The sequence below is a fragment of the Bos grunniens genome, chromosome 26 (assembly GCF_055505025.1).
Source record: "Bos grunniens cultivar Pamir isolate PY7600 chromosome 26, Bosgru_T2T1.0, whole genome shotgun sequence".
NCBI lineage: Eukaryota > Metazoa > Chordata > Mammalia > Artiodactyla > Bovidae > Bos > Bos grunniens.
The window spans coordinates 22,289,310-22,316,268 of NC_141190.1; the positions used below are offsets into that span (position 1 = coordinate 22,289,310).

At 39.6% G+C, this 26,959-nt stretch overlaps 1 protein-coding gene across 29 annotated transcripts in view; it reads left to right on the top strand.

The window, feature by feature from the left end:
• The first annotated feature begins 218 nt into the window (after positions 1 to 218).
• The window catches only part of BTRC (beta-transducin repeat containing E3 ubiquitin protein ligase), a 170,371-nt gene continuing 143,630 nt past the window's right edge, over positions 219 to 26,959 (top strand). For 10 of the 29 annotated variants that reach the window (XM_086377321.1, XM_086377332.1, XM_086377333.1 and 7 more), the window contains exon 1: positions 219 to 391. Coding sequence is in view for 16 of the 29 variants with exons in the window: in XM_086377318.1 (XP_086233444.1) it covers positions 344 to 391 (48 nt within the window). In the remaining 13 variants the exon portion in view is untranslated. Of the gene's footprint in view, positions 555 to 682; positions 778 to 5,309; positions 5,418 to 26,959 lie in introns of those variants that run through there. The other 19 variants (XM_086377338.1, XM_086377315.1, XM_086377320.1 and 16 more) reach the window with 4 other exon arrangements.

Here is a 26,959-nt window from a genome sequence, read left to right on the forward strand (position 1 = left end):
ACTACGATTCCCATACGCTGATCGTCTCTACTTGACGGTCAGTTGTCTAGATTTGGCTTGGGAGACACCGCGACCCTACCGCAGTGAACCGCGGGAGTTGCAGTTCGCGGTGTGGCGTCACGTTTTGCTTCAGGAAGCTCCAGAACCACAAATCCCGTGAGCCAGCGGGTAACACGCATGCGCAAAGGACACCTTGTCTTCCCTGGCCCCCCCCTGCCAGTTCCTGAGAGGTAAGAGGGCGGAGGAAAGGAAGAGGAGGCGGGATCCGGGCGCTGCGTTGGCTGCGGCCTGGCACCAAGGGGGCGGCCCCGGCGGAGTGCAGACCCAGTGGCCCCTGGCGATTATGGACCCGGCCGAGGCGGTGCTGCAGGAAAAAGCGCTCAAGTTTATGGTGAGGAGAAGGTGCAGGCCGGGGAACTGTGGAGGCGGTGCGTTGGCGGCGTCCCTGAGGCTCGGGCCTGGGCTGCCTGCCCGTTGGAGGAGGGCGCAGCGAGACCCTGGGCCGAGGCCGGCGGCGGGGGCGGCTGGAGGGACGGGACGGGAGCTTCTGGGAGGTAGGAGGGGTTGCGGAGAGGACCCGGGGGTGGGGGCAGCAGCTCCGCCATCTTGTGGATGAGAGGCCAAGTGACAGCGGGAGCCTAATCGGGGAGGGGTCTCTGGGGCGCGCGGGGCCCTGGAGAGTAAGGGGCGTAGGGACAGTTACTGAAGAGCTGAGGAGGCCAGGAGGAGAGACGCCGTGAGGCCGCTGGCAGGGCCTTGCCGGTGTGAGGGTTACGGGTGAGGCCCTGGAGAAGAGGTTCATTCAGTAGTGGGGAAGGGGAACGCTGGACAGTGGGAGGAAAGATACTGGGAGTGGGAGGTGGGTGGGCAAAACGGGCAAGGCTGGATGCGGATGAATCTAAGGTAGAGCAGAGAGAGGACTGGTGGGAGACTTGCAGTCTTGTAGAGTGAGATGGGAAAGAGAGCCTTTGACTTCAGGGTACAATCCCAGCTTGGCCAAACTAATGTTGACAAACTCTGGGAAGAACTAGGCCTTACTTAGGAAGGAAAGGACTGGGGACAGGGATCTAGGGCTGTGATGACAGTCTTTGGGAAAGGGAAAAGGTTGAATAGATGCCAGAATTACAGGTATCAGGAAAGGGTATACATCCTCTAGTTTGAAAGAAGACAGAAGAGGTTCACTGGTTAGGGAAATCCAGGTACAGGAGATTAGGGGCGAAATTAATATCTAATAGTGTAAACCAAAGCTTAATGCATTATCGTAGAGACAGTAAAATGTGGAGACCAGGTGCAGTATCACTTTCTGGGAATGGAAAGGCTATGCAGATTAGCATCCAAAGACCCATAAGAAGTAATAAGATCACTGGAGAAATTCAGGAGATAAAAGGGGGAATGCAGATAGTGGAGAATAATAGATGTCAGGGTTAGTAGTTACTTAGGAGTTTTAGGTTGAAGTTTTAATCCTTGGGAGTCTAGTTCTTTAACTTTGTATCATGCTTTTCTTTTTTTGATATGTGTATGTTTAGCACATTTGTATAGCTATTTGATGCATTTAATCTGATGCTTCATTTGTATATCCCAGATGTAAAACCAGACTTTGTGGTTACAGCTAAAGAATGATGGGATGCATAGACTTCTTTCTGTCTTAACTGGTGTCCATAGGGACCATTGATATTATTTGCAGTCTGTTTGCTTTTTCAGAAGTAATTGTAACCTGTCACTCCAAATCTTTATTTCTGTTGTTAGATAGTTGTTTTGTGTCCTTGCCTTAGATACCAAAACAAATGTAAACAAACCATGAACACTAACCTAATTGAATTTAGGGTTTAAACTGCTGCATTTACAAGAATATAATTTAAGAGTCTGGTCAAATTTACTATAACTTTATTTATTTTGTATTAGTGCTTTCTAAAATGCCTAACTAACGTTCAAGTGTATCTTTAACAAAATACTATTAGACCTGAAGAAAGATCTTGAGTTTCTGCCCAGTGTTGAAATTCTAAAATATTAAGAGGCTTCGAAATTGTTTTGGACTTCAGAAGTGAGACGAAGTTGCTTTGTATGTACAGCCACCTTCTAGATTTAAGTAAGAAAAGTGACAGCTGCTTATTTTTGTTTTTCTGCTTAGAGGTTGACTCAATCCTAATCTTGACACATGTCAGATTTATGGAATAATGTGGTTTTAACAGATCATAAAGGGACCTTATGAGATCATCTTCTTTACTCCCTGATAGACCTCAGCCTAGGAACATTTTCAACCAATTGATCTCTGCTTTGTACCAGTGAGTTGTTTTGATAATGGTCTCCTGATTGAGTTAAAGTTAGAGCTAGAGATGGCCATGAGTAGTTTGAAGCTTTTGGGACACCACACATTATTAAATGTTGAGTCAGTTTCCATAAGGAGAAACCAATTTTTCTTCAATTTTAGTTACTTTCATTTTTGACCTTGCCTGCTGTTAATGGCTGCTGTTTGCGAGAAGGCCAACTGGAAAAGGGTCACCAAGAATGACACCTTAATAACTGAAACGGAATGGAGAGTTAAAGATTTGGTGTTCTTTTTCAGCTCAGTGCTGTGCTTAGTTGCTCAGTTGTATCCGATTCTTTGAGACTCCATGGATTATAGTCCCCCAGGCTCCTCTGTCCATGGGGATTCTCCAGGCAAGAATTCTGAAGTGGGTTGCCATTTCCTTCTCCAGAGGATCTTCTCAACTCAGGGATTGAACCCAGGTCTCCCGCATTGCAGGCGGATCCTTTACCATCTGAGCCACCAGGGAAGCGCTTTTCACCTCAGTAACAGTCTTATTATGAATCTAAGTCACAACCTGCCTTTGGTCCCATTTACCCTGTTATGTTTGTTTACTTAGTCATTTGAGATAGGAAGATATTTTATTTGTGCTTGCACCTGGTAATTAATGCACAGTACACATGGAAAAGACTATCCTTTTAATCATATTGAAATTTTTATATAGTATTTGGCTTTATTTTGTCCTATCCTTTCCCTCAATTCTGAGGTGTGAATGACAATTTTTGTATAGGATGCCCTGATTTCTACAGTTTAAGAAAATATAAAATTTTGTTTAAAATAACATGAAATGGATATTCTCTTTTATGAATTTTGCTCATTACTGTATTGATGTAGTAATTTGATTAATTTTTATAATAAAACCTTATCAGTGAGACCGATTCAGATTTGACCATAATTCACACATGGTCTAGACTTAAACTTTATCTTTGACTATCTGTACTATATCTATATCTGTCTATCCTTCTGTATTTTATCTATTTATATGACAAGTTGAAGGATGGATTTGAAATTTATTTTTAAGTGGACAGGATAAACTGGTCTCAGGATCTTAGAACTAGGGAAATTTGACACATGGATGAAATAATTTCAGGATGTATAGAATAGTTTTTTTTATTGATAGATAAGTGAAACAGTGTAAAGGTTAACTTGCTGTGTAACAAACATAAATCTTTCATTGATTGGTGCATTTTCTGTTTCGCTTGGTGTTGGCTGGAATGTTCAAAATGGCCACAGTCTCTCATGGCTGGCCCAAAATGGCCAGTTTCTCACGTTGGCCACTGTCTGCAAGTTCAGCTAGCACCAAGGCCTTCTTGTCCTCCTTTCTCCACATGGCCTTCTTTTGGATTTCCTTAAAGCATGGTGTCTGGGTTCTAAGAAGGGGAGCATTCCAGGAGATAAGAAATAGAAGCCAGCCAATTCTCTTAAGTCCTAGGTTTGGAAGTTGAGAATGTTGTTATGGTCAGAGACAGTAAAGGCTGGCCCAGAGTCAGAAGGAGGGAAAATAATCTCTCCCTGTAGACAAAAAGAGTAGCATGCAGGAACAGAGAGAAGGAAATTGCTGGGGGCCAGGACCTTTTGAGTCTGGCTACCATAGATGCTGTTCTAGTTGGATGCTCAGGCTGAAAATACAGATGGGATCAGCCACATTTGTGGCTATTAACACTTGGAATGCTTTGGAGACATCTCATTTTTGAGATTAATTTCCTAAAAAACTATTGTGATCTCCTGCATGACTTGTCTTAATAATGTTACTGTAGAGATAATACTGGATGAATTGATATGATTCAGGAACTTTTATTTGCTTGAGAACTATATATATCTAAAAACAAGAAATTGCATTTTAAAATAAGTATTCAGATTTTTCACTGTGATGGACTTTTTTTTAAATCAGATTGATTACCAGCTGGTTGGATAACATTTGAAGCTAGTTCTTAGTTTGTCAGAGTTTCTGTATATTAATCTCTCTTGCATGTATGCTCAGCAATTCTTTGCGACCCCATGGACTTCAGCCCACCAGTATTTTCTGTCCATGAAATTTTCCAGGAAAGAAGCCTGGAATGGGTTGCCATTTCCTACTCCAGGGGATCTTCTTGGCCTAGGGATCAAGCTTGCCTCTCCTGTGTCGCTTGCATTGCCAAGTGGATTCTTACCTGTTCTCAATTTAAATTAGCCTTCAGTTTCTTTTCTGAATACTCTTATATAGGCATTGGAGTATGAAATTACAAATTAATGATAATTCTTTGTGCTCATTTTCTTGATTCATGTTTATGATAGATGTACATAGTAAGTTACTGGAAGTGAATTACTAAATGTGGAGTAAAATTTCTACTTTGAATGAATGCCAGAAATTTTTTATTGCTAAATTAGAAAGTGAACTTTCAAAGGAGACTACTTATTATTCTATATTATTTATGTATTGTTTAAATCCTTAAGGAAGGAAGCAGTTAAGAATTTTTTTCCCTTTCTAAAGGGAAATGAGACATGATGTAAGATTTTGATCATGTATAGATAAAATTATTTGTGGTAAATGGCATTACAATTTATAAAAAGAAGAAATAAAGAAAAAATAATCTTTGTGGTATAAAATATTTTAAGATACCATGTGCTTTCTAGCAGTATTTTAATATAGCATGAAAGTGCTTTCTAAATGTTTATAATAAGAATTCATTGTGGATGAAGTAGTAAATATTTGCCAGTGTTTAACAGTCTTGGTCACTATAAAGAAAACTGCCTTCTTCATAAATCAAATCCATCATCCTAACATCAGCAGTGGAGGAGGGAGACCATCTCTATGGGAGAGGTCCACCTGATCTTACCACTTCAACTAGTATTCTACTAGATTCACCTTGTGCTGAGGGAATTATCACTGGATAATTTCCTTTAGTTTTCTGAAGTCTGATTGAAACTAAACTAGAACATTTTATAGAAGACTCAGAGATAGCAACAGTGGACTAGATACTGAGAGTAATGTTGAACTAAGAATGTGATTTGTTCTCTGGGGCAGTACCATACCACCATAGTTCCTGGATTGCCTTTGTACGTGGCCAGGGTGGGGATGAGGAGCAGAGGAGCAAAAGTCACAGAACTGGGAGAGAATTCCTGGCTGCTTAAGGTAAACATTTTGAGTTGGAATTTTTTCTTGATTTCTTTCTCCTTTCTGAGATTTGGCTCTCCCTTCAGGTACATTTGTCTTCCTATTCCCAGGCTTGTGACCTGATTCTGTCTGTGTCGATTATAGGATAAACATGGTAGAAATGGGAGGGTTTTGTTTGTTTATTTTTCTTTGTTTTTGAAAAATATGATCAGCTATGAATAGCTAATATGTATTTATTTAGTGTTTACTAGTTGCTGTTCTAAATTCTTTACATATACTGTTGTTTAATTTAATCCTCCCAATAATTCTGTAAGGTAGATTCAGTACTATTGTTGCTCCCATATTTGGATAAGGAAACTGATTCCAGAGAGGTTAAGTAACTTGTGCAAAGTCACTCTGCTTAGCAAGAAGCCTGAGATCAAATCCTGGCAGTCTGACTTGAGACCTACACTGTATTTCATCCTTGAGGCTCAGAGAAACCGTGGAATATGATGGCATATTTCTTTCCTGGCCAAATGGGCCAGAGTGGAGAATTACTGTCCGGATTTATATACAGATTTTCTGATGATTTGAATTATTAGGAAATGAAGTTGCCACAGTATCATTGTATCGATTGCTATTGCTGAGTGATAAAACCCCACAATATGTCATGGCAGTATAATGATAGATATTTATTCTCAAGAACATGTGGGTTTGCTGAACATTGGATGACATAGGCTGAATTTTGTTGGGTTTCTCTGGATTTGGCTGCTCACTCAGGACTGTTTCACATATTTTTCTGAGACTGAGACTGAAGAGACAGTGACTTCCCAGGCTGAGCTGTCCTCATAGCTATAGTAGAGGCGCAAGAGAGCAAGACCACTGGTTCAGATTCCTTTCAGTCATTGGTTGTATGGTACCTGCTGATATTCCATTAACCAAAGTAAGTCACAGGGTCAAGTGAGGAGGTGGGAAAGTATACGTTGCCCATAGAAGGAGTGGAAGAGAGAGCAACTTGCACAATAATCTACTATGGTAATAATAGTCTATAATAATCTAATATACTCGATTTGTAGAAGAATGGTAAAATGCTTACTCTTACAACTACTGTGCTGGTGCTATTCTGACTAGCACTTTCTCATTTTGGTTGCCGAATGACACCTAATGTAGTGTGTCTCTCTGTATTATGTTATGTAGAAAAAAAAAGTGTTAAAAGAAATAATCAGAAGGCAGTGGCACCCCACTCCAGTACTCTTGCCTGGAAAATCCCATGGACGGAGGAGCCTAGTAGGCTGCAGTCCATGGGGTAGCTAAGAGTCAGACACCACTGAGCAACTTCACTTCACTCTTGCAACCCAACCACACCTTTGGCCAAGGCCCTCCCCTTGAGCCCCTCGCCTTTGGCCCAGAATGCTCTCCCGCACCCCTCGAGCCCTGTCCCTTCCTCGGCCTAGGCTCTTCCCGGTGTCCAGTGTATTGTCTACCACGCAGCCCGAGTTTGTAATAAAGCAGAGACTGGGAAAAAAAAAAAAAAAGAAGTAATCAGAATCTTGACTTTAATCCACAGTGATAACCTGAAAAGTTCATCAGTATCACAATACTATTTTTCTGTACTTGGGAAAGATAAGGTTGATGTGGCTCCAACAGCATTTGTAACAGAAGTTGAACTGTAACAGAATTTGAACCAAGGTCATACATAGCGCCTTAGCAACTCCCTTGGTGCTAGGTTTAGAGCTCTTAATAACCCCTTCTCTGCACCTACTCTTAGGGGAGCAAGGATATTTTCTGATGTCTGGAAGACTTTCAGGCTTTCTCTGAAAAATTGTGGAAACAGAGTTGTAGCGTGTGGATAATGTTTTTGCAGCATGGATGCATAAATCCTTGTACCTCTCAGGAAGTATGACACTAAACTGTTAATGTGGTTACTTGTGAAATGGTGGATTATGGGTAATATTTCAAAATATTTAATGGCATCTGAAGATCTATTAGGAAACACACAGCACAAAAAGCATTACTTAGTTGTTTTTCTTTTTCCTACGTTCCTTAATGTTTTCTACATTTTGACAGTGAATATGTATTGTTTTTAATCAGATAAATTAAAACTTAATATATTTAATGTTTATGTTTAAACTTTAAAAAATGTATATGTTTATAAAACAAGTACCCCAAACGAAGACCTGCACTTTGTCATGGAGCGCAGTGTAGCAGGTGTACTGGCCAGTGGACTGGCAGTGATGGCTTGAATAGACATCTCACTCACCTCATTTTGTTAACTGAAAAGTCTTAACTGTTGGACTTGCCTACTTAATAAGGATCTTTCTCTCTCCCATTCCATACCCCCAAGCTCATTTTAAATTGTAAACTTCCATGAATATGTTAACACAATTGATAAATTATATTACTTAAACCACTGTATGTATCTAAAGTTTTCACTGGAAGTTTAGAACTCTGTGGTTCTCAACTGTGTTGAAGCACTGCATTTTCCTGTTTAGAAGTACTTGGCAAAAAGTTGACAACTGGAAATGAGGCCATGGTAGTTGGCCTGCACCATGACTTGATAAAAATATAAACATAATCTGAGTGCAAAACATTATGTTACGTGTGGAGGGAGGTGGTTATGGGGGCAGGAGGAGATGAAGACACAAAGTTAAGTAAAACGTCTGTCTTCTCTAGAACTTCACAGTTGGTTGAGAAGACAAGCATTTATAAATCTCTCTTAAGGCACACTTTGGTAAGTGCCAAAGTAGAGGCGCAAAGTGCTATAGAATTTAAGGGAGGGGAAATTAGCCTTAACTGGAAAGAGCTTTGGAAGGTTTGAAGAAGAAAGCTTCATATTGGGTCTTGTGGAATATATAGATTTTGCAGACTTGTTTCTGAAGTGGCTGTTCCAAGAACAGGGAGTAGTTTGGGTAAAGGCCAGAAGATCAGGAGATGGTCAGCACAGTGAGTAGATACACGTGATTTGAACATAAGGTGCATAGCAGACAAGAAGGAAAAGATAAACTGGGAGGCTAGGGAGTTTCGATTGAATCCAGTTTGTAGTCAAGAATAATATTCTAGTGTACTTGGTATATGTCTGTATAAGGTTTTGCTGAAGTAAAATAAATACACTTTTTAAAGAAATCATAAGAATACAGTCCATTGAATTTTTACACAGTGGTCACTTCTGCATAACAATTATCTAATACCTATAGATTAGTTTTTGCCTTTACTGATATTTAACTTCATATAAGTAGAATCTTTCCAGTGTATATACTAGTCTGGCATCTTTTGTCCCTCATAAGAAGATTCATTCAGGTTACCTTAAGTGTAGTGTGTTCATTCTTGTTGCTCTGTAGTGTTCTGCTGTGTTAATTCAGTTCAGTTATTTAGCCATTCTCTTGTTGATGGACGTTTGGGTTATTTCCAGTTTTTGGCTACTGTGAGTAATCTTGTACATGTCTTTTCTTGAAAATATGTACATATTTCTGTTGGGTATATACCTAGAAGTGGAATTGCTGGATCATAGGGTATTTTTATCTTTACTAGATTCTGTGAATTTTTTCCATTTGATACTTTCTGCAGCACCATATGACAGTTGCAGTTGCTGTACATTCTTGTAACATTCACTTGCTGTTGTCTCTCTCCACTTTAGCCATACTAGTAGGTGAATGATATTGTCAGACTTTTAATTTGCATTTCTTTAATAGCTGCTGTAGTCAAGTACCTAAAAAATTATTTAAGAAGGTTCTTAACTTTTTTAAGTTTATTGGCTGTTCAGATATCCTCTTTTGGGTCTGTCTATTCAGGGCTTGGTCTAATTTTTTCTTTTTAATTGCCTTTTTCTTATTGATCTATTCCCTATATTCTGGAAAATACAGTACGGATCTTTCATCAAATATATGGTTCTTTTGTGGGAAAACAATGTGTTTTGTTTTCAAATTTTTTCATTTAAGGAATCAGTAAAAAAAAAAGAAAAAGTAGTCACAAGATTTTGTGGCTACAAAGTATCTACACAGGATTTATAGAATTACCAATTTTTTTCGCTGTACCACCAGTGCTTGAAAAAGTTGCACCACTGTCAGCACCATCATTTTATAAATGAAAAAAGGAGCTTTTTAATGCCATAGAAATAGAAAACACATAATCTCAGAGTAAAGGAAACTCTCTGAGGTAGGGAGAATAATGCCCCATCCCCTGAGCCCCCATTCACAACAGTTGAATCCCAAGAACCTGTGAATATGTTAAATTACAGGGCAAAGGGGATTTAACAGATGAAATTTGGTTGCTAATCAGCTGATTTAATTTTTTTGCAATACCATGTGGCATGCAGGATCTTAGTTCAGTTCCTGGACCAGGGATCCAACCTGTGCTCCCACCTGCAGTGGAAGTAAGACTCTTAACCACTGGACTGCCAGGGAAGTCCCTCAGCTGACTTTAAAACAGGGAGATTATCCTGGATAATCCAGATTGGACCCAGTGTAATGACAAGGGATCCTAAATATGTAAGAGGGAGGCTGAAGAAGAGGTCAGAGTGATGATATGTGAGAACACAATCCATTGTTGCTGATTTTGAAGAGGAGGGAAGAGAACCATGAGCCAAGGAATGTGAGCAGCCTCTTGAAGCAGGAAAGGATAAGCCTCCAGACAAGAACATAGGCCTGCTGAGGCCTTGATTTTTGGCTCAGAGACCCATTTCAGACTTCAAAACTATAGGACTGTCAAATAAAAAATTACTGTTGCTTTAAGCCACTCACGGAGAAGGCAATGGCACCCCACTCCAGTACTTTTGCCTAGAAAATCCCATGGACGGAGGAGCCTGGTAGGCTGCAGTCCACGGGGTTGCTAGCGACTTCCCTTTCACTTTTCACTTTCATACATTGGAGAAGGAAATGGCAACCCACTCCAGTGTTCTTGCCTGGAGAATCCCAGGGACGGGGAAGCCTGGTGGGCTGCCGTCTGTGGGGTCGCACAGAGTCGGACATGACTGAAGTGATTTAGCAGCAGCATCAGTAAGCCACTCAGTGTGTGGTAATTTTTTACTGCAGCCATGGCGAACTAATGGAGCTTCCCTGATGGTGCAGCGGTTAAAGAATCTGCCTGCAGTGCAGGAGTCACTGGTTCAATCCTGGGTCAGGAAGATCCCCAGGAGGAGGAAATGGCAACACACTCCATTATTCTTGCTCAAAAAGTCCCATGGACAGAGCTGTGAACTACAGTTCATGGCGTCACAAAGAGTCAGACACAACTGAGCGACTAAGTGTGCGCATGTGCGAACATACACACAAACATACACACACGGCAAACGAATACATCTTTGATAGTTACCCTAATTGGAGTGTGTGTATACACACTCCATATATGTATGCTGCTACTGCTAAGTTGCTTCAGTCGTGTCCGACTTTGTGCAACCCCATAGACGGCAGCCCACCAGGCTCCCCCATCCCTGGGATTCTCCAGGCAAGAACACTGGAGTGGGTTGCCATTTCCTTCTCCGATGCGTGAAGGTGAAAAGTGAAAGTGAAGTCGCTCAGTTGTGTCCGACTCCCAGCGACCCCATGGACGGCAGCCTACCAGGCCCCTCCGTCCATGGGATTTTCCAGGCAAGAGTATGTATGTATACATATATATAATACCACTATCTTTATTTTTAGTGTTTGCTAACTACCAGTGCAGTTCATTCTCTTTCTCCTAATATTTTATTTTGAATCAACTCAGAATTACGAAAAGTTTAAAGTACAACACAAATGACATTTCCTGAACCATTTGAGAGTAAGTTGTCACATCATCATCACCAAATGCTTAATGTATATTTTCTGCAAACAAGGACATTCTTTATAACACAACCATCAAAATTCAGAAATTAATATATTTCTGAATTAATTGCAGATCTAACCCCTTAGACCCATTCAAACTTTGCCAGTTGTTCTAATAATGTTCTTTGTAACAAAAGGATCTGATCCAGAGTCACATACTGAAATTAGTTGTCATGTCTTAGTCTCCTTCAGTCTTGGAACAGTTCCTGTCGTCTTTACCTTCCATGACTATGGCACTTTTGAAGATTATAGGCTATTTTGTAGAATGATTCCTCAATTTGGGTTTATCTGATGCTGTTTCCTTATTATTAAATTTGGGTCCTGTATTTCTGTCAGAAATACCACAGAAGTGTTGCTTTGTTTTACTGATGGCCTCCTTGCAGGTGACACATAACGTTTGTTTGTCTTCTGACTTTTTTTACTTGATTAAAGTGGCTTCTGGCAGTTTCTTCTTTAAAGATAATGTTTTTCTCTTTGTATTAAGCATATTATGGGAAAAGTACTTTGAAACCATGTAACTATCTTATTCATCAGATTTTCAACCTATTTATTTCTAACAGAATGGGTTTATGAATTCCTGTTTTATTTGATGGGTTATAATACTATCATTATTTCTTTTGACAAATTGTTCCCTGTTTGGCCAGTGAGAGTGCTTTCAAACTATTTTCTTTGTCTTTTTGATATAATTCTATCATTCTTTGAGCATGTCATTGTTTTCTGATATAAGATATTTTAGGCTTACCTTGTACTTTTTTTTGCCCCAGCCCTGAAATCAGTGTTTTCTCTCTTCTTTCCCCCTGGTTTCTTTTAGTAGAGAATGATATACAGAAGTCAGTATCTGGGTGTTAGGTATATACACTGCTGTGGGAATGTCACTGCTTCCAAGTCCTCTCACTGGACAGAGGTAGGGAATATATGTATGTGTAAACATGCATACACACACATGTGCACACACATTTATATTGCTTTTTAAAGTTTATATATTTAAAACCATGAGTTCACGTGGATATCTCCAATTTTAGTCTAACACAACAGGGTTCATTCAATAATTTCCTTTCTATAATTGTAACTCCCTTTTCTGATAGTAAGTTGGCTCTCATTATCCTCAACATATTTTCTTAATCTCCCCTGTATGTGACCAATCTCTTCTGTTGCTGCTGTTACTGACACCCATCATGTGAATGCCATCCTTACCTTATCAGGCTCCAAGATTCTATATTAGGCTGCTGTCCCTAGCTCCCTGTTTGAACACCTTTCTCATTTCAGGCTCTGGTACTATGCACTAAGTTGCTCTCCTCACTCCATTTGGACTCTAGCACCCTGTGCAGGGCTACCAAAGCTGCCATATTCCTGTGTAGACATTTTCTTTATCTTGCTGGGGTTCTGACATCCTTCTGTAGGTCACTACAGATTCCACCATCACATCTTATGAACCTAACTAAACTGAATACAGATTTTTCATTTTGCAAAACTGAAACTCTGTACCCATTAAACAGCTCTCCATTTCCCTTTCCTCCAGTTCGTGGCAATCACCATTCTACTTTGTTTCTGTGAATTTCACTATTCTAGATACCTCATTTATGTGGAACCATACAGCATTTGCCTTTTTGTGAATGGTTTATTTTTTTTAGCATAATATCCTCAAGGTTCATACATGTTAAGGCATGTGTCAGAATTTCCTTCCTTTTTAAGGCTGAATAATATTCCATTGTATGTATACATCACATTTTGTTTGTCCATTTATCTTTTGTCAAATACTTGGCATACTTTCACCCTTTGGCTATCTGTGAATAATACTGCCGTGAACATGGGTCTACAAATACCTTTTCAAGACCCTGAAATGCTTTATTTTACCTTTTACATTTAGATCTACAGTCTGTCTGGAATATTTGTGTTTGGTATGAGGTAGAAGATAGAATTCTGTTTTATTTTGTTTTTCCTCTGTTGTATTGCAGGGTTACTTTTGTCATATATCACCTGTCTATATATGTGTGTGGGCTGTTTCCAGGACTTTTCGGCTCCAATGGTCTAATTATCCTTCTGCCAGTATCATACTTCCTTAATTACTCTGTTTTGATATCAGTTCTTAATATTGGATACGGAATGTCCCTCAGCTTTTGCATGTCCATCTATATTGGAATCAACATAATATCCAAAACATCCTCCTGTGACTTTCATTGGAATTTCACTGAATCTGTATATAAGTTTGGGGAGAATTGAGATCTTAACATTATTGAGTTTTATAATCCATGAAAATGGTATATCTTTCTATTTTGGGGATCTGTAATTTCTCTGTCGGGGTCTTTATACATCTTTTGTTAGACATATTCCTAGGTATTTGGTGTTTTTAGATGCTATTTTTTAAATTTAATTTTCTGTTTTTGCTGAGTATAAAATTTTTTTAAATCTGAAGTCCATGGCCTCCATTCAATATAAACACATGGGAGTACTTTTTTCTGAAAGGTCTATACTTTACATCTGAATCTGATTCCTACTGGGGGTAATACAGCAAAGAAAATTAGAAGACCACTTTAGTTATTTGACTTAGAGTAGATTAGACTAGGAGGAGGCAATGGCACCCCACTCCAGTACTCTTGCCTGGAAAATCCCATGGATGGAGGAGCCTGGTAGGCTGCAGTTCATGGGGTCCCTAAGAGTCGGACACGACTGAGCGACTTCACTTTCACTTTTCACTTTCCTCCATTGGAGAAGGAAATGGCAACCCACTCCAGTATTCTTGCCTGGAAAATCCCAGGGATGAGGGAGCCTGGTGGGCTGCCGTCTATGGGGTCTCACAGAGTCGGACACGACTGAAGCGACTTAGCAGCAGTAGCAGCAGCAGACTAGGAACACAGAGCAAACAGGCAAGGAGGCTACTTAAAGGCTATGTAATAGTCTAGGCAAGAAGCTATGTGGGCTTAAGCCGGGGCAGTCAATATGGAAAGAAGGAAAGATATTCAAGGAATATTCTGGAGATAGACTGAATAAGGTTGCCTGGAGTAGGATAGGAGAAAAGAATAAAAAGAGAAGAGTAAAATAAGACTTGTTTCAGGCAGTGTTAGTTGCTCAGTTTTGTGCTCCTCTTTGCGACCCCATGGACTGTATCCTGCTAGGCTCCTCAGTCCATGGAATTCTCCAGGCAAGAATACTGGAGTGGGTAGCCATTCCTTTCTTCAGGGGATCTTCCCGATTAAGGGATTGAACCCGGGTCTCCTGCACTGCAGGCGGATTCTTTACCGTCTGAGCCACTAGGGAAGCCCTCATTTCAGGTATATTTAGGGCGATTAGTTAAAGGGAAGGTTGGGTTTCCCTGGTGGCTCAGACAGTAAACAGTCTGCCTGCAATGCAGGAAACCTGGGTTTGATACCTCGGTCGAGAAGATCCCCTGGACAAGGAAATAGCAACCCACTCCAATATTCTTTGCCTGGAGAATCCCATGGACAGAGGAGCCTGGCAGACACAACTGAGCAACTAACACTTTGACTTGTCATAGCAGTAGGTATGGCAAAACAGCTATTTTGGTGGGTAAAAATATTGGAGTAGCCCTTCACTTTTTAATAATGAGACTAAATTTAAGATATTCACATAGATAAAAATGGGCAAAATAATACGATTTCTGGGATTTAGAAGGTAGAAAGTTGAATGATGGGGTTTACTTGATGCTGTTCTATACTTTTCTGAGTATATGAAATTTTCCATAAGAAGAAGTTAGAAAAGAAAGATGTATCTAAATAGAACTGAAGTTCTCTGGACCACCTCTCAAATTCCTATATGATAGAAAGATCAGGATTCATCTAAATGTCGTGTAAGTTCATAATCATTGCCTGTTGTACTGAGAATAACATTTTAAATCAAAGTCAGCCAGATAAGGAGGCACAAAGCTACGGAAGCTTTACTTGTTGAGGTAGGCCAAGTGCTTGGATATAGCTAGGAGCTGAGGAAAGGAAATTTAGCCAGACACATGGAACATGGTATCTGTGGGCAATTGAAGCAGATCTGGGGACCCAGGGAAGTTTATAAGGGCAGGATGTAATTTCAGAGGGAGAGAATAGTGACAAGGAATCTGGGTACAGATAGTCTGGGGAGATCCAGATAGGCAGACAGCATCAGTGAGTACTGAAAAGAGGCAGCAAGTCCCCCCTTTCAAGCTTGGGCTCAAAAATAGAACTGGAATACCCAGCAAGGAACTGAAGAAGTTGGCCTACTCATTAGTGCCCACTGCAGTAGCACTATACTTTATTAAGTGTAAGAATTATTTGGAGAGTATGTTAATATGTATTGCAAATTCTCAGCTCCTCTTCCATCCACTTTTGTAGGCCTCAAGAATCTGCATGTTTAACACGCATCTCGGTGTTTCTGATAGAGATATTTCTCTGATCACGTTTTGACAAAACGTCCAGACCACTGTGTCCTGTCCAGTGTATCAACACAGAGGCAGTAGGGGAAATGTTGTGACTACAACCAGCGTAAAAGGTGAAGCCTTGTACATGGGGAACGTAGCAGGAAGCACCTGAGCTAACTGAATTCAAGTGTGGAGGCAGCTGGTAATTATTCTGTAGTTCAGTTCCGTTGCTCAGTGGTGTCTGACTCTTTGCCACCCCATGGACTGTAGCATGCCAGGCCTCCTTGTCCATCACCAGCTCCTGGAGCTTGCTCAAACTCATGTTCATTGAGTCAGTGATACCATCCAACCATCTCATCCTCTGTTGTCCCCTTCTCCTCCTGCCTTCAATCTTTCCCAGAATCAGGGTCTTTTCAAATGAGTCAGTTCTTTGCATCAGGTGGCCAAAGTATTGAAGTTTCAGCTTCAGCATCAGTCCTTCCAATGAATATTCAGGACTGATTTCCTTTAGGATGGACTGGTTGGAACTCCTTGCTGTCCAAGGGATTCTCAAGAGTCTTCTCCAAAACCACAGTTCAAAAGCATCAATTCTTCGGCACTCAGCTTTCTTTATAGTTCAAACTCTCACATCCATACATCACTGAAAAACCAGAGCTTTGACTAGATGGACCTTTGTTGGCAAAGTAATGTCTCTGCTTTTTAATATGCTGTCTAGGTTGGTCACAGCTTTCCTTCCAAAGAGCAAGGGTCTTTTAACTTCATGGCTGCAGTCACCATCTGCAGTGATTTTGGACCCCCCCCAAAATAAAGTCTGTTACTGTTTGCATCTTTTCCACATCTATTTGCCATGAAGTGATGGGACCAGATGCCATGATCTTAGTTTTCTGAATGTTGAGTTTTAAGCCAACTTTTTCACTCTCCTCTTTCACTTTCATCAAGAAGGTCTTTAGTTCTTCTTTGCTTTCTGCCATAAGTATAGTGTCATCTGTATATCTGAGGTTATTGATATTCCTCCCAGCAATCTTGATTCCAGCTTGTGCTTTATCCAATCCAGCATTTCTCATGATGTACCCTGCATATAGGTTAAATAAACAGGATGACAATATACAGCCTTGACATACTCCTTTCCTGATTTGGAACCAGTCTGTTGTTCCATGTCCAGTTCTAACTGTTGCTTCCTGACCTGCATACAGATTTCTCAAGAGGCAGGTCAGGTGGTCTGGTATTCTCATCTCTTTAAGAATTTTCCACAGTTTGTGATGATCCACACAGTCAAAAGCTTTGATGTAGTCAATAAAGTAGAAATAGATATTTTTCTGGAATTCTCTTGCTTTTTCGATAATCCAGCGGATGTTGGCAACCTGATCTCCGGTTCTTCTGCCTTTTCTAAATCCAGCTTGAACATCTGGAAGTTCACAGTTCATGTACTATTGAAGCCTAGCTTGGAGAATTTTGAGCATTACTTCACTAGTGTGTGAGATGAGTGCAGTTGTGCAGTAGTTTGAGCATTCTTTGGTATTGCCTTTCTTTGGGATTGGAATGAAAACTGACCTTTTCTAGTTATGTCAATTAAATCTCAATAAAGCTGGAAAAAAAGAGTGAAGACAGAATGAGACAAACTTCATGGTAGAGGCTTGAAATCTTTTTGAATTCTAATTGATTAGTATTAAGTTGGCTTCTAAAAAGAATTTACTTCTGGGTACTGTTTGCAGCTGGAGTAGTTGGTGAACCATAAGGGAAGAAAAATTAGCAAGATAATACCGTTTATAAGAGTTATATCTAGTAGAAGAACAATAGCAACATCCTCAAACGTGGCTGTTCTAGGCATGTTAAAATCACATCACAATAAACTGGTTGTAGATCGTTCTAACATTACTTTCATTGTTAATATCCTATGACCCTGTCACATGTGAAGATAAATGACAACAGACTACTTCAACAACTGTTTTATACAGTTCTTAAGATAACATCTTGAGGTAATGTCAAGGAATGAAGGAAGAAATTTGAGGAATCACTGAAGTGTTCCTTAAAGCAATAGACATAACTGAATGGTAGGGAGATTTATGATGAAACATTAGTCTCTTGTACAGTTACATAGATCAGAGTTATTCTTTTGAGCAGGGTCCTCAGGCTGAGGACAGAGCCACAGGCTTGCTGAGTAGTGAGGAATTCTGTCTAAAAATGTCCTTTTATCTTCATCCCTTGGATTATAAGCACCATCAGCCACAGCATCTTTAAAATAGAGGAAGATGTGTAATTGGATACAAGTAAAGGAGTAAATGTGAAGGGACTTTCTAGGCCTTAAGGATATGGTGGTAGTGATACTTTTACCACAAAACTCTAACACAATAATTCACACAGACTCCCAAGGTTTGTTGACTATACATTCTACCCCATACCATTTTACTGTTTAAACATGTATATTTTCATGTCTGCTGTGTATGACCAAAGAACATTTTTGGTCTTAGTTCTTTCTTTAAAAAAATTAACACTTAGTAAAATTAACTTTTTTTTTAGTGTACAGGTCTCAAAATTTGAACACATGTAGATTCATACATATTCATATAACCACTGTATATCCATAACAATTGTATATCCATTCAGGATATACAACAGCTCCATCATTTCCCCCAAAACTCCCTGTATTATCTCCCCATCTCCCTAATTTCTGGAAACTGTAATCTGTTCTACCTCATTTTAGTTTTATTTTTCTGAGAATGCCATTTAATTGGAATCATACAATATATAATCTTCTGGTACTGACTTCTTTTACTCAGCATAATGCCTTTTTGATGATTCATCTAGGCTGTTGTATGTATCAATAGTTCATTTCTTTTTATTGGTTAGTAGTAGTTCATTGAATGGATTGTACCATATTTTGTTGATCCATCTGTTGAAGGACATTTGGGTTGTTTCCAGGTTTTGATTATTATAAATAGAGCTGCTGTTAATTTTTTGAACATAAATTTTAATTTGTCTGGGGTAAATTTGGAGGGGAATTGCTGGGTCATATGGTTAGTGTTTGTTTAACTTTGTAAGAAACTGCCAAGCTGTTTTCCAGAGTGGCTGTACCATTTTGCAATACCACAAGCAGTATATAAGAATTCTAGCTCTGCATCCTTGCCAGCATTTGGGATTGTTAATATTTTTTGTTTTAACCATTCCGACAGGTATATAGTAGTATCTTACTGTGGTTTTAATTTACATTTCCCTAGTGCATGCCTCAGTTCTTTTTTTTTTTTTTTTAATATTTATTTATTTGGCTGTGTCAGGTCTTAGTTGTGGCATGCAGGATCTTAGTTCCCAACCAGGAGCCAACTTGTGCCCCTTGCAGTGAAAGTGTGGAGTCTAGGGTAGGAACACCAGAGACATCCCTACCCTATACTTATTTATTTATTATTATTATTTTTTTTTTACTTTACAGTATTGTATTGGTTTTGCCATACATCAACATGCATCTGCCACGGGTGTATACGTATTCCCCATCCTGAATCCCCCTCCCACCTCCCTCCCCATATACTTTTAAAAAATAAAGCAAAGTAAGTGATAAACAGTCATGATGATCATGATCATTATCAGTCATTATCAGTAAAGAGATTTACTGATCTCTTGTTCTTGGTATAATTTTGAAAAACTTGCTTATTCAGGGAAATAATTTAGATAGTGGAAAGAAGGTCATTTCCTTAGTAATGTATTTGTTTGGCCCCCTTCTACTTTTTTTCTCCCTTTTTCATAAATCATCGCAAGCAGAAATTTGTATTATAAGAAGCAAAGCAGATGATTGCTAGTTAAATGTTTAGTATTTTAATAATTTTATTTATGTATTATTTTTGGTTACACTGGGTCTTCGTTGCTGCGCCTAGGCTTTTCTCTAGTTGCAGCTAACCTTCATTGCGCTGCTCAGGCTTCTCATTGTGGTGGCCTCTCTTATTGTGGAGCACAGGCTCTAGGTATCCGGGCTTCAGTAATTGCAACATGTGGGCTTGGTAGTTGCAATTGTAGGCTCTAGAGCCCATGCTGAGTTGCTCTATGGCATGCAGAATCTTCCTGGACCAGGGCTCGAATCCATGTCCCCTGCATTGGCAGGCAGATTCTTATCCACTGTACCACCAGGGAAGTCCCAAAATGTTTAGTGTTTTCGTTAGTTATTAGCTTAAGGTCAAATTTGTTTAATGAGTAAATGTGGAAGAGTTACTTTATTTACACTTTGAACACATACTTACTGATCATTGACATGCCACTCCCATTTTATGAAGCTGGAATGTAATTTCTTTATTTTTTTAATGACCATATATGTTTATAATTATTGAATCTTTGTTTTGATACTAGGTGAGTCAGTACTTTACTTTGATACCAAATCCTCAGTTAGGAAATAGCCTCCTGATTAGAACTTGTTTTCCTAGGAAAATATAGTCCACTTGCAAGCAGTTTCTAGTAATATATGCTGCAAAAATAGTCAAGTAGTGACTCAGATTTAGTGTTGAGTGTAACTGAGAAAAGATGACTTAAGTAGAGGGACATTGATACATCTGTTTTTTCAAATTGCAGTTAATTATAGTGACAGCTTATAAGATCTACTTCATTGTCTCCTGGAATCTTGCTTAACTTTACAAATTTTACATGATTTAGGTTAGAAATGGACAGTATAAAAGTTAGATGAATTAAATGAAAAGAATCTTGCCTTATCAAATCATGCTTCTAAAGGTTTTTCATACCGTCCAATCATGTTCAGGTGTGACATTTTGAAAATAAGAATGATTGTTTCATTTTTTATCAGAGTTTGAGAATAGAAACTCCTTTTATGCAGGTATGTATCATCTTTGATTATATGGTAGTCTTCTGGATATCTTCCTCTACTTGATGCATACCAGCTGCATCAATAAATTGTGTGATCCTTGATGTGTTTGTATGTGGTCATGTTAAGAATTGTTTCTTAAATATTCTTAAATATTTTTACCAGTATTTTATGGAAAAATACTCATAATCTTTTGACAGCATTCATGCTAAAAAGAATTAGAAACGGATATTTATCTCATTTGGAACTCATTCTCTTTCAGTGTATCTTTAAAGTGTAGGTATGAATAAGAATTCATACAATAGGATCAACTGAGACTTTGATTTAAGTATATTACAAATTGTATATGGAAGCCTGCATAAGATACTACATACTGTTTTTTTTCCCAAAGAAGCTTCTTTAAATGGTTTTGTTAAGTGTAGGAATGTTCTGATGATTATCTTTTTAATTAAAATGAGAAATCTTTGTTTAAAGTGGCATTCTTTTTTTACGGCCTGTTACAGTCTCTGTAACAATCATTTCTTAAGTCTGAACGTTTTATTTCCAGGAATCCATTTATATAAAACTATGTTTAGACTTAATTAAGGAACGATTCTTACAAAGCTTGTAAATAGCCAGGAAAAAAGGGACAGAAGATAAAACTGACATTCACATTTAACAAAATGATTGTTACAAGGTATGTAATAAGCTATAAAAATACAATAAATCTCTTTTTATAAGAGTTCATATTTTTTGATCCTTGTTTTCAAGGGTATTTAAGGAAAGCTCTGCAAAGTGACATCTGTTTTGCTGAATGGACTAGTGAGAACTTCTTTTGTTTCTAACTGATAATACAGGAGTTCTACCTGTCTTCTTTGTGTGCTTTCTTTGAAATACATTCTAATCAGTTAAGATGGGGATGTAAATTTTATATTGTGCAATAGTGAAAACAAGACCTAGTTCTCATCTCACTTATACTACTTTCTAGAAGTCAGAAAAAATTTGGGCAAGTTACTTAACTTCTGAGTCTTATTTTCCTCATCTGGAAATTAGTGATAATAATTCTCTTCCTGCTTCAAAAAGCTGTTGTGAGGACTAGGTGAAATTACACACAGTGAAAATTTTTGGAAGTTATATATAAGACTGTGAACATTCAAGCTACCTTTCTTAATCTCTTTAACAGTTCTGGTAGTACTATTAATAGTAATAGTAAAATAACAACAATGGTAGAAAACACTTAGAGCTCAGTATGTACAATGTACAATTCTAGGCACTCAGCATTAACATACATTAACTCATTTGATCCTCTCACCTTATTAAGTATGTATTGTTATTATCCCTGATTTATATACCTGCAAACTGAGACACAGAGATGTTAAATTATTTTGTTAAGAGCATACAAACAAAACCTTGTGTGCACCAGGACCCAAGAAAAAGCAATGACACCACAAGAGACTGACCCAGGCTTGCCCGTGAGTGTCCAGGAGTCTTTGGTGGAAGTGTGGGTGGGCGGTGGCCTGCTGCAGGTTGGGGGCACTGAGTGCAGCAGTACATGCATGGGACCTTTTGAAGGAGGTCACAATTATCTTCGTTATCTCCACCATAGTTTGGCCTCAGGTCAAATGACAGGGAGGGAACACAGCCCTGCCCATTAACAGAAAATTGGATTAAAGATTTACTGAGCATGGCCCTGCCCATCAGAACAAGACCCAGTTTCCTGCTCAATCAGTCTCGCCCATCAGGAAGCGTCCATAAGCCTCTTATGCTTCTCCATCAGAGGGCAGTCAGAATGAAAACCACAATCACAGAAAACTAATCAAACTGATCACATGGACTGCAGCCTTGTCTAACTCAATGAAACTATGAGCCATGCTGTGTAGGGCCACCCAAGATGGATGGGTCATGGTGGAGAGTTCTGATAAAACGTGGTCTATTGAAGAAGGGAATGGCAAACCACTTAAGTATTGTCAACTACGAATTGGCACTTACCAAGAGCATTGCCAATGACTGAACAGCAAAGGCATTTTCCGTCTGCCTCTATGGAAATGCACCCGTCCCTTATAGCTCAGTTGTTAAAAGAATCTGCCTGCAGTGCAGGAGACCTGGGTTCAATCTCTGAGTTGGGAAGACCCCCTGGAGAAGGAAATGGCAACCCACTCCAGTATTCTGGCCTGGAGAATTCCATGGACTGTGTAGTCCATGGGGTCGAAAAGAGTCAGACAAGGACTGAGCAACTTTCACTTTCACTTTCTGTGGAGACTGAACCCCATGCTGCTATAGCTGTTGACCTTCAACAATCCCTGAGGGAGTTCAGGGTAGAGTGAGGCACTCTGCTCCAGGGAATCTGGTGGGACAGGTCTTTAGATAGTTGGATGTTTTTAGAAACAGATTTTATGATCTCAGTCCTTTCATGTCCTCATATCTAGAGAAGCACTAAATCCCTTCATGGTGACATTAGATCCTCATGACTAACAAAAAACCTTTGTAAAATGAGTGCTTCATGGTATTGAACTCCCTCTTCACTGAAACCTTATATATTGACTTTCCCCCACTGCCGCTTTGGAGCAGTCTCCCAGAGCTATCTGAGATGCTGTCTCCTGGGCTGCAGTCCTCATTTTACCCCAAATAAAACTTAACTCACAACTCTCAAGTTGTACATCTTTTTTTGGTTGACAGTATTTTTGCCTTGAGAACCCCATAAACAGTATGAAAAGGCAAAAAGATAGGACACTGAAAGATGAACTCCCCAGGTCAGTAGGTGCCCAATTTATGCTGGAGATCAGTGGAGAAATAACTCCAGAAGGAATGAAGAGATGGATCCAAAGCAAAAACAACGCCCAGCCGTGGATGTAACTGGTGATGGAAGTAAAGTCCAATGCTGTAAAAAAGCAATACTGCGTAGGAACCTGGAATGTTAGATCCATGAATCAAGGCTCTTGATGAAAGTGAAAGAGGAAAGTGAAAAAGTTGGCTTAAAACTCAACATTCAGAAAACTAAGATCACGGCATCTGGTCCCATCACTTCATGGCAAATAGATAGGGAAAAGATGCAAACACTGACAGACTTTATGTTTTTGGGGGCTCCAAAATCACTGCAGATGGTGACTGGAGCCATGAAGTTAAAAGACGCTTGCTCCTTGGAAGAAAAGCTGTGACCAACCTAGATGGCATATTAAAAAGCAGAGACATTACTTTGCCAACAAAGGTCCATGTAGTCAAAGCTCTGGTTTTTCCAGTAGTGATATATGGATGTGAGAGTTGGACTATAAAGAAAGCTGAGTGCCAAAGAATTGATGCTTTTGAACTGTGGTGTTGGAGAAGACTCTTGAGAGTCCCTTGGACAGCATGGAGATCCAACCAGTCCATCCTAAAGGAAATCAGTCCTGAATATTCATTGGAAGGACTGATGCTGAAGCTGAAACTCCAGTACTTTGGCCACCTGATGTGAAGAGCTGACTCATTTGAAAAGACCCTGATGCTGGGAAAGATTGAAGGCAAGAGAAAGGGATGACAGAGGATGAAATGGTTGGATGGCATCAGCGACTCAATGGACATGCTGCTGCTGCTGCTGCTAAGTAGTTTTACTCAATTTCGGGAGTTGGTGATGGACAGGGAAGCCTGATGTGCTGCAGTCCATGGGGTCACAGAGTCAGATACAACTGAGCGACTGAACTGAACTAATAGCATACAGTTGGAGAAATATGGCTTTGAAGAGTAGAATGAGTGGTATCAATCTTTTTTCAAATCCATAGAAAAATTGAGAAAAGCGTAATGATCCTCCATATATCCTTCACCTGGATTGACCAGGTGTTAACATTTGCCACATTTTTTGCTTCTCTGTACAGCTATACTTGTAGATATCATCATGATATTTCGTCGCTACTGTGCTTGTATTTCCTTGGAACACAGTATTTATCTTTCATGACCACAATGCACCTTAGCAACACCCTACTGAGGTGATTTAACAGTTTAACATTTTGTTATTCAATATATTTGCTGTTGTTCCTTCACAAAGTCGTGTCTGACCCTTTGCAACCCCATGACCTCCAGCACTCCAGACTTCCCTGTCCTTCACTCTCTTCTGCAGCTTACTGAAACTCATTTCCATTGAGTCAGTGATGCCATCCAACCATCTCATCCTCTGTCGCCCCCTTCTGCTTTTACCGTCAGTATATTATGTTCAAATTTCCCCCACTGTCTCAGTAGCATTTTTTATAGCCTCCTTTTTTAAAATCCATGATCCAATCACATGTTACATATAGTTATATCTCTTAAGTCTCTTAATTTACAATAGTTCCTTAGTCTTTTTATTCTTTTTCAAAAGTTTTAACTTTTTTTTAAATTGGAGTATAATTGTCTTTTTATTCTTGAAATTAACATTTTGGGAGAGTCCAGGCTAGTTTTACAGAATGTTTCTCATTTGGATTTGTCTGATTGTTATCCATGATTAGATTCAGGTTAAAAAAAATTGGCAGGAAATACATGTGGTTTCTTTCTCATTGCATTACATCAGAAAGTACATGATGTTGTCACGCGAGTATATGTTCCTCATTTCTTTGTCTTGTCACAACAAAGATTTGGAGTGACAGACGTTAAAACCCTCGGCCTGTCACAGCTCTCAGGTCTTGGACAAACTGTGCTACAACTCATAGGCAAATAAGTGTTACCGCCATTTTGGACTCCTTTTCCCTATTCTACCTACCTAACAATGTCATTTTGTTCCTTTATTGGTGTTGCTGTTTGATCATTTTATTATGAAATCACCAGATTTTTCCATTGTAATGGTGTATTTGAAATTAATAAATGCCCAGTGGAGCGAAACTTGGAAATTTTGTAAATAACTTGTTTTCCAATATTGTTTCCCCCAATAGTTATGGCATCTACCGATGATGATTGTTCTGTAGAAGTTTTAAAATCTGCCCATTTATTTTTAGGCAGATCTAAGTGGTTTTTTTTCCTTCTTGAGTTTGAAATGGTGACCGTTTCCTGTTTTGAGAAGATGTTGGGTAAACTTTGTCATTTTATTTTTGCTTTTGAACCTAGACTAATTAAAACATACTTTTAACGTTCTAATTTATAGGTTATATACTTTGTAATTTTTATCTTTAGTGGAAAACATTGCCAAAGCTGCTTAAATAATTGGGTTTAATTTTTAAAGGCTTGTGGTATAAAAGCTGTATCAGAAGTTCCTGGAGGGCCTGTATTTTCCATTCCATAGGTCTGGGGTAGAGACTGAAAATTTGCATTTCTCACTAGTTTCAGATGATGCGTCTGGTTCTGGAATCACAGGTTGAGAAAGGAAACGGCAGCCCACTCCAGTATTCATGCCTGGAAAATCCCATGGACCAAGGAGCCTGGTGGGCTACAAGTCGGACATGACTGAGCAACTTCTGTGTGTGGCTTCTTTAGGCCTTTCTCGGCAATTTGCTTGTAATTATTTGGGCTTCCCCCCACTTGTTTGCTTTCTCTGGTAGACATGAGAGTAGTGTGAATATAGAATAGTGGAGTTATTTGAAGTTTGTTTTAGTTGATTTTGGTTAATGTTGGAAAAATTGTGGGAATTGGCTAACTTACTGAATCAGATCAGTCGCTCAGTCATGTCAGACTCTTTGCGACCCCATGAATCACAGCAGCCAGGCCTCCCTGTCCATCACCAACTCCCAGAGTTCACCCAGACTCACGTCCATCGAGTCAGTGATGCCATCCAGCCATCTCATCCTCTGTCGTCCCCTTCTCCTCTTGCCCCCAATCCCTCCCAGCATCAGAGTCTTTTCCAATGAGTCAACTCTTCGCATGAGGTGGCCAAAGTACTGGAGTTTCAGCTTTAGCATCATTCCTTCCAAAGAAATCCCAGGGCTGATCTCCTTCAGAATGGACTGGTTGGATCTCCTTGCAGTCCAAGGGACTCTCAAGAGTCTTCTCCAACACCACGGTTCAAAAGCATCAATTCTTCGGCACTCAGCCTTCTTCACAGCCCAACTCTCACATCCATACATGACCACAGGAAAAACCACAGCCTTGACTAGACGAACTTTTGTTGGCAAAGTAATGTCTCTGATTTTGAATATGCTATCTAGGTTGGTCATAACTTTCCTTCCAAGGAGTAAGTGTCTTTTAATTTCATGGCTGCAGCCACCATCTGCAGTGATTTTGGAGCCCCCAAAAATAAAGTCTGACACTGTTTCCACTGTTTCCCCATCTATTTCCCATGAAGTGATGGGACTGGATGCCATGATCTTCGTTTTCTGAATGTTGAGCTTTAAGCCAACTTTTTCACTCTCCACTTTCACTTTCATCAAGAGGCTTTTTAGTTCCTCTTCACTTTCTGCCATAAGGGTGGTGTCATCTGCATATCTGAGGTTATTGATACTTCTCCCGGCAATCTTGATTCCAGCTTGTGTTTCTTCCAGTCCAGTGTTTCTCATGATGTACTCTGCATATAAGTTAAATAAACAGGATGACAATATACAGCCTTGACAAACTCCTTTTCCTATTTGGAACCAGTCTGTTGTTCCATTGCCAGTTCTAACTGTTGCTTCCTGACCGGCATACAAATTTCTCAAGAGGCAGGTCAGGTGGTCTGGTATTCCCATCTCTTGAAGAATTTTCCACAGTTAATTGTGATCCACACAGTCGAAGGCTTTGGCATAGTCAATAAAGCAGAAATAGA